This window comes from Salmo salar, chromosome ssa03 (genome assembly GCF_905237065.1).
Source record: "Salmo salar chromosome ssa03, Ssal_v3.1, whole genome shotgun sequence".
Lineage (NCBI taxonomy): Eukaryota > Metazoa > Chordata > Actinopteri > Salmoniformes > Salmonidae > Salmo > Salmo salar.
This window is the reverse complement of record NC_059444.1, coordinates 97,689,021-97,703,565: the sequence shown is the minus strand read 5'-3', so window position 1 is coordinate 97,703,565 and position 14,545 is coordinate 97,689,021. Positions and strand designations below refer to the sequence as shown.

Here is a 14,545-nt window from a genome sequence, read left to right as displayed (position 1 = left end):
ATATATATATATAAATAATATAATGTCTGATATCTTTGCCTCATAAGAGACATCATTCCTACTGCCAACAATAATATTTAAAAGATGTGGGTTTAGATGGAACATTTGTCTCTGAACAGCCAGTGATCAGTTTACCTTGAGTCTTACCACCCGGGGTATCTTCACTCCGTTCAGATAACACTTTATCTGGGGTATACCACTTCCTGCTGCTCCTGGCTGAGGAGAGAGATACGGGAGAGAGGGGGGAGGAGAGAAGAGCGGTGGAGAGAGAGCGAGAGAGATACAGGAGAGGGGGGAGGAGAGAGGGGAGTGGAGGAGAGAGATACGGGAGAGAGGGGGGGAGGAGAGAGAAGAGCAGAGGAGAGAGAGCGAGAGATACAGGAGAGGGGGGAGGAGAGAGAAGAAAGAGATGAGGTAGGAGGAGAGAGATGTTAGTTCCAGTCATAGAGAACAGACTGTAGTCTAACACGGTGGTTTCACCCACCCAGGGCCAACAGACTGTAGTCTAACACGGTGGTTTCATCACCCCAGGGCCAACAGACTGTAGTCTAACACGGTGGTTTCACCCCCCAGGGCCAACAGACTGTAGTCTAACACGGTGGTTTCACCCCCCAGGGCCAACAGACTGTAGTCTAACACGGTGGTTTCACCCCCCCAGGGCCAACAGACTGTAGTCTAACACGGTGGTTTCACCACCCCAGGGCCAACAGACTGTAGTCTAACACGGTGGTTTCACCACCCCAGGGCCAACAGACTGTAGTCTAACACGGTGGTTCACACAGCTTGTTATTAGACTATGATTAACCAAGGCTCAATTCAAATCCCCACCTGCCCAGCAGTGTGCACTAGTTTCATACTTTCGCATGCAAGAACGAACACACACTTTGAACACTTACCTCAAAAGGCTACACACACACTCCTCTTCTCCCTCTTACCTCGAAGAACGCCACTATAACAGCGCCCACCATGACGAAGGCAGCGTTAAGCACAGCCCAGAGGATGAGAGAGATGGAGAGACCGCCCACCTCCGTAAACTTCTCGATGTCTGGGAGGAGGCAGAGGTCAAGGACAGGTAACAACCAATCACACGCCACCACGCTGCAAGGTCTAGCCCTCCCCGACCAACCACAGAGCAGGACACTGGACCTTGATGGCTTCATGATATTTTGTCTGAAGGGCTACATATTTAAATTAGTGGGGATGATTGGCAGCATTCTGATCAATAAGGTTTTGATTTTATATATTAGGATCCCCATTAGCCCACGCCAATGGAGACAGCTAGTCTTACGTCATAACAAAAATACATTACAGACAAAATACTTCACATTACACACACAACACCCCACAATGACAAAGCAGAAACAGTTTTTTTTAAATGTTTTGCAAATATCTTTCCAGAAGTATTCAGACCCTTTAGCAGCGATTACAGCCTCGAGTCTTCTTGGGTATGAAGCTATAAGCCTGGCACCCCCGTATTTGGGGAGTTTCTCCCATTCTTTGCAGATCCTTTCAAGCTCTGTCAGGTTGGATGGGGAGTGTTGCTGCACAGCTATTTTCAGGTCTCTCCAGAGATGTTCGATCGGGTTCAAGTCCGGGCTCTGGCTGGGTCACTCAAGGACATTCAGAGACTCGTCCAGAAGCCACTCCTGCCTTTTCTTGGCTGTGTGCTTAGGGTCATTGTCCTGTTGGAAGGTGAACCTTCGCCCCAGTCTAAGGTCCTGAGCGCTCTGGAGCAGGTTTTCATCTAGGATCTCTCTGTACTTTGCTCTGTTCATCTTTCCCTCGATCCTGACTATTTTCCCAGTCCCTGCCGCTGAAAAGCATCCCCACAGCATAGGGATGGTGCCAGGTTTCCTCCAGAAGTGACGCTTGGCATTCAGGCCAAAGGGTTCAATATTGGTTTCATCAGACCAGAGAATCTTGTTTCTCATGGTCTGAGAGTCCTTTAGGTGCCTTTTGACAAACTCCAAGCGGGCTGTCATGTGCCTTTTACTGAGGAGTGGCTTCCGTCTGGCCACTAACTGATTGGTGAAGTGCAGCATCTCCACAGAGGAACTCTGTCAGAGTGACCATCGGGTTCTTGGTCACCTTCCTGACCAAGGCCCCTCTCCTTCTTCCATTTCAGAATGATGGAGGCCACTGTGTTCTTGAGGACCATCAATGCTGCAGAAATGTTTTGGTACCCTTCCCCAGATCTGTACCTCGAACCTCTACAGTCAATTCCTTCGACCTCACGGCTTGGTTTTTGCTCTGACATGCACTGTCATCTGTGGGACCTTATATAGACAGGTGTGTGCCTTTCCAAATCATATCCAATCAATTGAATTTACCTTTACAATTTTTTTATTTTTTTTATTTAACTAGACAAGTCAGTTAAGAACAAATTATTATTTACAATGACGGCCTAGGAACAGTGGTTTAACTGCCTTGTTCAGGTGCAGAACGACAGATTTTTACCTTGTCAGCTCGGGTATTCGATCTAGCAACCTTTCGGTTACTGGCCCAACGCTCTAACCACTGGGGTGGCTTACCTGCCACCCCAAATCATTTCCAATCAATAAAATTTACCACAGGTGGACTCCAATCAAGTTGTAAAAACATCTCAAGGATGATCAATGGAAACAGGATGCACCTGAGCTCAATTTGCTCAATTTCGAGTCTCAAAGCAAAGGGTCTGAATACTTATGTAAATAAGGTATCTTTTTTTATAGATTTGTAAAAGTTTCAAAAAAAAAGTTTTCATTTCGTAATTTCAGGGTAATATATGTAGATGAGATTTTTGGGGGGAATAAGGCTGTAACTTAAGTAAATGTGGAAAAAGTCAAGACGTCTGAATACTTTCCGAAAGCACTCTACATGTCAGTACACACACACACACACACACACACACACACAACCAGTAGGTCACATGTCAGTACACACACACACACACACACACACACACACACACACACACACACACACACACACACACACAACAACCAGTAGGTCACATGTCAGTACACACACACACACACACACATACATATACACATACATATACACACAACCAGTAGGTCACATGTCAGTACACACACACACACACACACACACACACACACACTACATATACACACAACCAGTAGGTCACATGTCAGTACACACACACACACACACACACACATATACACATACATATACACACAACCAGTAGGTCACATGTCAGTACATATACACAACCAGTAGGTCACATGTCAGTACACACACAACCAGTAGGTCACATGGAGGAGATGCGTTGTCAGTGAGGTGTTGCTTTATTTGTTTTTAGAAAACAGGTTTGCTGTTCACTTGATATATATAAGATGGGAGTTCCATGGCTCTGTACGTTTCCTTGAATTTGTTCTGGACCTGGGGACTGTGAAAAGACCCCTGGTGGTATGTTTGTTGGGGTAAGTGTGTGTCAGTAACTTGACTATGCAAATACTTTGGAATTTCCAAAACAATGTTTCTTTTAAAAACAAGAAGTGACACAGTCAGTCTTTCCTCAACTCTTAGCCAAGACAGACTGGCATGCATAGTATTAATAACAGCCCTCTACAATGAAAAGCAAGATGTGCCGCTCTGTTCTGGGCCAGCTGCAGCATAACTAGGTCTTTCTTTGCAGCACTTGGCCATATGACTGGACAATAATCAAGATAAGATAAAACTAGAGACTATAGGACCTGCTTTGTGGAGTGCTGAGTCAAAAAAAGCTGAGAATCTCTTCATTAGGGACAGACCTCTCCCCATCTTAACAACCATTGAATCTATATGTTTTGACCATGACAGTTTACATTCTAAGGTAACACCAAGTAATTTAGTCTCCTCAACTTGTTCAACAGCCACACCATTCATTACCAGATTCAGCTGAGGTCTAAAACTTAGGGAACAATTTGTACCAAATACAATGCTCTTAGTTCTAGAGTTTATTACTGGCCACCCACTCCAAAACAGACTGCAGCTCTTTGTTAACGATTTCAGTGACTTTGTTAGCTGTGGTTGCTGATGCATATATGGTTGAATCATCAGCATACATGGACACACATGCTGTGTTTAATGCCAGTGGCAGGTCATTGGTAAAAAGAGAAAAGATCAGAGGGCCTAGAGAGCTTCCCTGCGGTACACCACACTTTACCTGTTTGACATTAGGGAAGCCTCCATTGAAGAAACCCCTCTGAGTTCTATTAGATAGATAGCTCTGAATCCATGATATGGCAGAGGTTCATTTGACTTTTCTAAACTCATTTAGAGTCAAAATGTCAATGGCTGAACAAAGACAACTCTGAACTGGACCTGGTCTCTCTAGGGGTTGCCTCCCACAATGTACCAAAGTTCCAGCATACACGCCTGTACTTAGACCAATGCCAGTTTGGCAGAGAGAAAAGGGCGGAGTTAGGTGCCAGAAAATCCATCCAGAGCCCTGCTGTAAACAAACCCGTTAGCCAGCTAGATGAAGCTCACGGAGGATATTTTCAATGATTGTATTTTGCAGTGAGTCGTTTACATGCACAATGATGTTAGCGTTTCAAGCTTACAACCAACGGTTGGTTGGCTGTGGCTAAAATTAGCCTAGCTATCTACCTCCACATTGTGTGTCCACTTCTGTCATGTTTCCGAGGGGATTCTTTTTAAGCTCGGCCTACCCAAACTCTTGATTTGTTGGGAGAGTGGTCGCTCTGAAGACTACCCTCCCGGAATTGGCCAAGAAAATCCTACATGATCTGGGATTTCAGAAACTAAACTGGACATGACTAACCTGTGGGTGAGTGAGAGGAAGGACAGTCTGTTGGTGGTAAACAAAAAAAACACTGTTGGATGAGACAACAGTGGAACACAGACCACCGCTGTAGGACGGGACAACAGTGGAACACAGACCACCGCTGTAGGACGGGACAACAGTGGAACACAGACCACCGCTGTAGGACGGGACAACAGTGGAACACAGACCACCGCTGTAGGACGGGACAACAGTGGAACACAGACCACCGCTGTAGGACGGGACAACAGTGGAACACAGACCACCGCTGTAGGACGGGACAACAGTGGAACACAGACCACCGCTGTAGGACGGGACAACAGTGGAACACAGACCACCGCTGTAGGACGGGACAACAGTGGAACACAGACCACCGCTGTAGGACGGGACAACAGTGGAACACAGACCACCGCTGTAGGACGGGACAACAGTGGAACACAGACCACCGCTGTAGGACGGGACAACAGTGGAACACAGACCACCGCTGTAGGACGGGACAACAGTGGTACACAGACCACCGCTGTAGGACGGGATATGACAGTTCTGTGATGTGGGTCAGTGTGAGGAAGGATATGACAGTTCTGTGATGTGGGTCAGTGAGCAGAAGGATATGACAGTTCTGTGATGTGGGTCAATGTGAGGAAGGATATGACAGTTCTGTGATGTGGGTCAGTGTGTGGAAGGATATGACAGTTCTGTGATGTGGGTCAGTGTGTGGAAGGATATGACAGTTCTGTGATGTGGGTCAATGTGAGGAAGGATATGACAGTTCTGTGACGTGGGTCAGTGAGCGGAAGGATATGACAGTTCTGTGATGTGGGTCAGTGAGCAGAAGGATATGACAGTTCTGTGATGTGGGTCAGTGAGCAGAAGGATATGACAGTTCTGTGATGTGGGTCAGTGAGCAGAAGGATATGACAGTTCTGTGATGTGGGTCAGTGAGCAGAAGGATATGACAGTTCTGTGATGTGGGTCAGTGAGCGGAAGGATATGACAGTTCTGTGATGTGGGTCAGTGAGCAGAAGGATATGACAGTTCTGTGATGTGGGTCAGTGAGCAGAAGGATATGACAGTTCTGTGATGTGGGTCAGTGAGCAGAAGGATATGACAGTTCTGTGATGTGGGTCAGTGAGCGGAAGGATATGACAGTTCTGTGATGTGGGTCAGTGAGCAGAAGGATATGACAGTTCTGTGATGTGGGTCAGTGAGCAGAAGGATATGACAGTTCTGTGATGTGGGTCAGTGAGCGGAAGGATATGACAGTTCTGTGATGTGGGTCAGTGTGAGGAAGGATACTCTGTTTGACAACGAAGTACTTGACCCCAGCCAGGTTTTCCACGGCGATATCTATGCAACAGGCTATGAGTCCAGTCAGGAAGCCAATCAGACCACAGATGACCCACCGACTGATCTCCAAACACTTGAACCCCTGAGGACGAGAGAGTTGGGGGGGGGGGGTCAATATGTGTGTGTGTGTGTGTGTGTGTGTGTGTAGGGGGGGTTCTCTACTTACTAAGAAGCTCATCCGTCTCTCCTCCTCCAGAAACAGCTGATTTTCACTGTTGTCATAGTCCAGACTCTGAAACACAAAACATTTCACTTTTACACAATCTATACTGCTCATAGAGATGTGGTGACCCTGAGAGGACTTTGGACTCTTGATAAAAGTACCAACTAAACAAAAACAGATTTCATGTAAATATAGCACTCATGTTTTTGGAAATCATTTGTATGACAGACCGGGACAACAATTAATATGATAAACATTGTGTTACTCTTATTTATAAAACTTTGTTTGACTTTGATTAGCTACGTTGAACACCATTCAGACCAGGTCCAAGGGGTCTGGAGACAGCAGACCCAAGGGTTTACCTCATATTTGAGTGACAGCAGCTTCTCGTTGTGAGGGATCTCCTTGGGACAGCCTGCGTCCTGAAGGAGGGAAGGATGCATTGGTTAAGTATTAAAACAGGGCCAAGGGGGCATCTTCATCTCCTCTCCTTGTCTAGTCCCCTTCATATATTATCTGGAAGAACACAGGATAGGTGGAAGCAGAGCCATACAGGTAGGTAGGACATTAAGTTGGTCGTACTCCCTATACATGTAGACAAGTAGAGGAAGCCAAATTAGACTATTGAGACACAGCCCAAGTGTCCATGCATAGTAACACCATTACGGATCATTACAGAACAACACCATTACGGATCATTACAGAACAACACCATTACAGATCCATGCAGAACACCACCATTACAGATCCATGCAGAACACCACCATTATGGATCATTACAGAACACCACCATTATGGATCATTACAGAACAACACCATTATGGATCGTTACAGAACAACACCATTACGGATCGTTACAGAACACCACCATTACAGATCCATGCAGAACAACACCATTATAGATCATTGCAGAACACCACCATTATGGATCATTACAGAACAACACCATTACGGATCATTACAGAACACCACCATTACGGATCCATGCAGAACTACACCATTATGGATCATTACAGAACACCACCATTACGGATCATTACAGAACACCACCATTACAGATCCATGCAGAACAACACCATTATGGATCATTGCAGAACAACACCATTACGGATCATTGCAGAACAACACCATTACGGATCATTACAGAACACCACCATTACAGATCCATGCAGAACAACACCATTATGGATCATTACAGAACACCACCATTACAGATCCATGCAGAACAACACCATTATGGATCATTACAGAACACCACCATTACAGATCCATGCAGAACAACACCATTATGGATCATTACAGAACACCACCATTACAGATCCATGCAGAACAACACCATTATGGATCATTACAGAACACCACCATTATGGATCATTGCAGAACACCACCATTACGGATCCATGCAGAACACCACCATTACAGATCCATGCAGAACACCACCATTACGGATCATTACAGAACACCACCATTATGGATCATTACAGAACAACACCATTACGGATCATTACAGAACAACACCATTACGGATCATTACAGAACACCACCATTACAGATCCATGCAGAACAACACCATTATGGATCATTACAGAACACCACCATTACAGATCCATGCAGAACAACACCATTATGGATCATTACAGAACACCACCATTACAGATCCATGCAGAACACCACCATTATGGATCATTGCAGAACAACACCATTACGGATCATTGCAGAACAACACCATTACGGATCATTACAGAACACCACCATTACGGATCCATGCAGAACAACACCATTATGGATCATTACAGAACACCACCATTACAGATCCATGCAGAACAACACCATTATGGATCATTACAGAACACCACCATTACAGATCCATGCAGAACAACACCATTATGGATCATTGCAGAACACCACCATTATGGATCCTTGCAGAATAACACCATTACGGATCATTGCAGAACACCACCATTACGGATCCATGCAGAACACCACCATTACAGATCCATGCAGAACACCACCATTATGGATAATTACAGAACACCACCATTACGGATCATTGCAGAACACCACCATTACGGATCATTGCAGAACACCACCATTACGGATCATTGCAGAACAACACCATTACGGATCATTGCAGAACAACACCATTACGGATCATTGCAGAACAACACCATTACAGATCCATGCAGACCACCACCATTACACATCCATGCAGAACACCACCATTATGGATCATTGCAGAATAACACCATTATGGATCATTGCAGAATAACACCATTACAGATCATTGCAAAACAACACCATTACAGATCCATGCAGAACACCACCATTATGGATCATTACAGAATAACACCATTATGGATCATTACAGAATAACACCATTACGGATCATTACAGAACACCACCATTACAGATCCATGCAGAACAACACCAATATGGATCATTACAGAATAACACCAATATGGATCCATGCAGAATAACACCATAATCAGATTCTTTCTGACCCTCAGGCTCACAACGCAAACAGGCAAATCCAAATCATCCTAACAGGAAAATCTATTCCCTGTACAGTACACTACTGTAGACCCGTGTCCATAGTGCAGTGACCAAAAGCAGTGGCCTATATATAGGGGATAATATGGTGTCATTTGCAGTGTTCTCCATTAGCGCCGGCCATCATATAAATCAGACGGTTACTTTTTCCACTTCCTAATAAAAACTAGGCTACTTATCATTTAAAAGGGAGTCGTCGGGATTTTGGCTCCACTTCCCCAAGAGTCAGATGAACTCATGGATACCCTTTTAATAAGCCTCTACATCCAGTATGAAGGAAGTTAGAGGTGGTTTTGCGAGCCAATGCTAACTATCGTTAGTGCAATGACTGGAAGGCTATGGTACCTACTAGCATGCTAGCAGTTACCATAGATTTCCAGTCATTGTGCTAATCCTAGCTAGCAACTTCCTTCAAACAGGACAGACATAAAATGGTATCCACGAGTTCATCGGACTCTGGTGAAGTAGATAAAGGGCTTCCTGAAGTATCTCTTTAAACCGTTCAGTCCGCTAGCCCGTCGAGCCCTCTCCCGTTAGACTGAATGATATGCATCTCCTAGAGATGTATTGATAGGATAGGTGCCTGTCAGTCCGCTAGCCCGTCGAGCCCTCTCCCGTTAGACTGAATGATATACATCTCCTAGAGATGTATTGATAGGATAGGTGCCTGTCAGTCCGCTAGCCCGTCAAGCCCTCTCCCGTTAGACTGAATGATATGCATCTCCTAGAGATGTATTGATAGGATAGGTGCCTGTCAGTCACAAAGCCAACGATGACAGGGAAACGCAGTCTGCGGTCTGTCCCACCTTCCGGGTACAATGTGTGTGAGCTGTGGTTGGTTGCAGTCAAATGTCTTCACACTAAAAGGGAGAGAGCATGTTGCTGGTGAATTTGCACGTCCCATGTAACGTGTTAACGATGAGTCTAAATCCACCACTTAGACTAATTATTGTTTTCTGGCATATTCATTTATTTTCTTTTGCGTGTTTCACATAACCAGACATGCATAGTTGTAGGCTATTTACTATGCTTTGATCGACAACTGAACAGCAAGTGTTGACTAGTTTATGAAAGGTTTCGAACTCACTGAATAAAGTCGATTTACTACATACCTTTGCCATTCATAAATCATGCAAGGTGGATGGATATATGTCCATGGTACCGCACCTGGACAAATAAACCAAAGGATTTACCAGGTTTCCTTTCCTACCACGCCAGAGCTCTCCTACCACGCCAGAGCTCTCCTACCACGCCAGAGCTCTCCTACTCTCCTACCACGCCAGAGCTCTCCTACCACCCCAGAACTCCCTTACCACGCCAGAGCTCTCCTACCACGTCAGAGCTCTCCTACCATGTCAGAGCTTTCCAGACAGTGACACTAAAGAGAGTGATTCTTAGCTCATCAGTCAAAACAAAATGGAATCAGACAACAACAACAGATTATAGGACCATACCTAATGATACTTTATTCATTTAGCATGTGTCAAATCACAACGATATAATACTGAAGACTGATAAATTAAAGGTTCAATTGAAAAAAAAAAAAATTATTCAAGATAATGTGGGCAATTTACTTAATTTTTCTGTTTTAATAAAATACATAACTGGAAGAACAAACATCAGTGGCAATTCATATCTTGCAGTGAAACTGTAAACAAGGCTTTAACATCTCAAGAGAAGAGTTATCTTCCTTTGAAAATAGTCCTGATCATCCAGACCTAAACACCATCCAAAACAACTAACACACTGAATATGTTCACCTCACAATAGGATACTACCAAGATACTCTGGGTGCCGATGCCATATGTATTGCGATCCGATACTGTGATTTCATTGCGATTCGATGTTCCAAACTATTTGCTCAAGCAATGTCAGCTGCAGAGAGACAAAAGAGAGCCAATGGAAAACAAGTTTTGATCAAATCATGGAAATAAAAGTTCTTCCTATTTTAAAAAAAGAGCTATGAAGAAAAAAAATACTGGAGTTTTGGTGCAGGTATCAGGTATTTTGGTGCATGATATCGTCAAAGGTAATATTCCAAAATGTCATTGCATCAAATCCCCCCATCACTAGAATTCACACGTTTGCAGTTATTTAAAATTGTAAAATTGCGTCTCTACACAATATCACAACAAATTTTTTCAATCTGGGAGGTACACACGATAAAGTATTCAATCCTTTCGCTGTGTATTTTGGATGGAATCAAGGCATTAGAATGTACCAGTCCACTAAAACAGAGCTCCTTGGACAAAACATTTCAGAACGCAGGGGAGAAAGCCCCCCCCCCCCACTAGGAGAAGTAAAACTCAGAATGGCCATAGATTAACAGAACAGGATTGCCAAACACAGGAATAGCTTGAAGTGGAAGTAAAACGGGGTATGGATTTTCCACACTCGTGCTTTACAAAGCCCATGACTCAGACTGGCTGTTGGTTAGTCGTCTTATTCACTGTCAGATCATTTTGCAATGGTTAAATCCAAGTTTTCAGACTGCTAAATCAGGTTTATAGACCCGCTGCAGTGGATCACAGTCAGGTTTATAGACCCGCTGCAGTGGATCACAGTCAGGTTTATAGACCCGCTGCAGTGGATCACAGTCAGGTTTATAGACCCGCTGCAGTGGATCACAGTCAGGCTTATAGACCCGCTGCAGTGGATCACAGTCAGGCTTATAGACCCGCTGCAGTGGATCACAGTCAGGCTTATAGACCCGCTGCAGTGGATCACAGTCAGGCTTATAGACCCGCTGCAGTGGATCACAGTCAGGCTTATAGACCCGCTGCAGTGGATCACAGTCAGTATTATAGACCCGCTACAGTGGATTACAGTCAGGCTTATAGACCTGCTGCAGTGGATTACAGTCAGGCTTATAGACCTGCTGCAGTGGATAACAGTCAGGTTTGTAGACCCGCTGCAGTGGATTACAGTCAGGTTTATAGACCTGCTACAGTGGATTTCAGTATGGCTTATAGACCTACTGCAGTGGATTACAGTCAGGTTTATAGACCTGCTGCAGTGGATTACAGTCAGGATTACAGACCTGCTACAGTGGATTACAGTCAGGCTTGTAGCGTGTTAGGCTGCTGCAGCAGCCAGTTAGGTCAGCGTGTTAGGCTGCTGCAGCGGACGGATGAGATGTCACATTGATAGAAAGCTGAACTTTACCTCGTCTGACGTCATATCCTCCTCCAGATCCACCGTGCTCAGTCTGCCTATGTGAAACATACCACCGTCCCCGGACAACTGCGGACCAAACACATTACACAGCGCAGAGAATTAGAAAGATCTGTCTATGTTTCTTCAATGTAAACATGTAGGCCTAGCTAACATTTAGCATCACTAAGTTAACATGTGTAATGTCTGTGGAAAAGAACAAAGTACAGTTGAAGTCGAAAGTTTAAATACACTTAGGTTGGAGTCATTAAAACTCGTTTTGTCAACCACTCCACAAATTTCTTGTTAGTAAACTATAGTTTTGGCAAGTCGGTTAGGACATCTACTTTGTGCATGACACAAGTAATTTCTCCAACAATTGTTTACAGACAGATTCCTTCACTTATAATTCACTGTATCACAATTCCAGTGGGTCAGAAGTTTACATACACTAAGTTGACTGTGCCTTTTAAACAGCTTGGAAAATTCCATAAAATGATGTCATGGCTTTAGAAGCTTCTGATAGGCTAATTGACATCATTCGAGTCAATTGGAGGTGAACCTGTGGATGTATTTCAAGGCCTACCTTCAAACTCAGTGCCTCTTTGCTTGACATCATGGGAAAATCAAAAGAAATCAGCAAAGACCTCAGAAAACATATTGTAGACCTCCACAAGTCTGGTTCATCCTTGGGAGCAATTTCCAAACGCCTGAAGGTACCACGTTCATCTGTACAAGCAATAGTACGCAAGTATAAACACCATGGGACCACACAGCCGTCATACCGCTCAGGAAGGAGACGCGTTCTGTCTCCTAGAGATGAACGTACTTTGGTGCGAAAAGTGCAAACCAATCCCAGAACAGCAAAGGACCTTGTGAAGATGCTGAATGAAACGTGTACAAAAGTATCTATATCCACAGTAAAACGAGTCCTATATCGACATAACCTGAAAGGCCACTCAGCAAGGAAGAAGCCACTACTCCAAAACCTCCATAAAAAAGCCAGACTACGGTTTGCAACTGCACATGGGGACAAAGATCGTACTTTTTGGATTAGTGTCCTCTGGTCTGATGAATCAAAAATAGAACTGTTTGGCCATAATGACCATTGTTATGTTTGGAGGAAAAGTGGGAGGCTTGCAAGCCGAAGAATACCATCCCAACCGTGAAGCACGGGGTGGCAGCATCATGTTGTGGGGGTGCTTTGCTGCAGGAGGGACTGGTGCGCTTCACAAAATAGATGGCATCATGAGGAATGAAAATGATGTGGATACATTGAAGCAACATCTCAAGACATCAGTCAGGAAGTTAAAGCTTGGTCACAAATGGGTCTTCCAAAGGGACAATGACCCCAAGCATACTCCCAAAGTTGTGGCAAAATGGCTTAAGGACAACAAAGTCAAGGTATTGGAGTGGCCATCACAAAGCCCTGATCTCAATCGCATAGAAAATTGGTGGGCAGAACTGAAAAGGTGTGTGCGAGCAAGGAGGCCTACAAACCTGACTCAGTTACACCAGCTCTGTCAGGAGGAATGGGCCAAAATTCACCCAACTTATTGTGGGAAGCTTGTGGAAGGCTACCCAAAACATTTGACCCAAGTTAAACTGTTACGACCTGACCAGTAAAGAGGTTATTTGTTATTGTAGTTTGGTCAGGGCGTGGCAGGGGGGGGGTGTTTGTTTTATGTGTTTCGGGGTTTATGTTCTATGTTCGTTCTAGTCTTTCTATGTTTAGTTTATTGGGTTGACCTTCCATTGGAGGCAGCTGTTCCTCGTTGCCTCTAATTGAAGGTCCTATTTAGTAGGGGTGTTTTTTCATGGGTTTTTCTGGGTAGTTGTTCCATGTGTAGCTGTATGTCTCACAGAACTGTTTTTTCATCGTTGTTGTTTTGATTAAGTGTTTTGTTTCGTTTTCTTCTCAATAAACAAGAAGATGAGCATACACATTCCCGCTGCGCCTTGGTCCCATCTTTACGGCGAGTGTGACATAAACAATTTAAAGGCAATGCTATCAAATACTAATTGAGAGTATGTAAACTTCTGACCCACTGGTAATGTCATGAAAGAAATAAAAATGGAAATAAATCATTCTCTCTACTATTATTCTGACATTTCACATTCTTAAAATAAAGTGGTGATCCTAACTGACCTAAGACAAGGAATTTTTACAAGGATTAAATGGCAGGAATTGTGAAAAACTGAGTTTAAATGTATTTGGCTAAGGTGTATGTAAACTTCCGACTTCAACTGTAGGTCTGTGTGTCTTCAATTTAACATGTAACATTTAGGCATACTTGCTAGAAGTCAGTTTTACTGGCCAAGGTAACATGTGTGTAATTCCTGTGTAATTTACATAACATGTATTAACATTCAGCAGTCAGTAATACTAACAGATCAGTTATCATGTATTAACATTCAGCAATACTAACAGCTCAGTTATCATGTATTAACATTCAGCAGTCAGTAATACTAATAGCTCAGTTATCATGTATTAACATTCAGCAGTCAGTAATACTAACAGCTCAGTTATCATGTGTAATTCCTGTGTAATTTACGTA

At 43.9% G+C, this 14,545-nt stretch overlaps 1 protein-coding gene across 3 annotated transcripts in view; it reads right to left on the bottom strand.

Annotated features, from left to right (window-relative positions):
• Nucleotides 1-14,545, bottom strand: part of LOC106602010 (chloride channel 7) — a 65,364-nt gene that overhangs the window by 49,702 nt on the left and 1,117 nt on the right. For all 3 annotated transcript variants that reach the window (XM_045715941.1, XM_045715939.1, XM_045715940.1), the window contains exons 2-7: nucleotides 12,000-12,077; nucleotides 6,647-6,706; nucleotides 6,288-6,353; nucleotides 6,071-6,203; nucleotides 936-1,045; nucleotides 136-216 (exon numbers count right to left, since the gene is read on the bottom strand). In XM_045715941.1, the coding sequence (XP_045571897.1) occupies nucleotides 136-216; nucleotides 936-1,045; nucleotides 6,071-6,203; nucleotides 6,288-6,353; nucleotides 6,647-6,706; nucleotides 12,000-12,077 (528 nt within the window). The remainder of the gene's footprint in view (nucleotides 1-135; nucleotides 217-935; nucleotides 1,046-6,070; nucleotides 6,204-6,287; nucleotides 6,354-6,646; nucleotides 6,707-11,999; nucleotides 12,078-14,545) is intronic.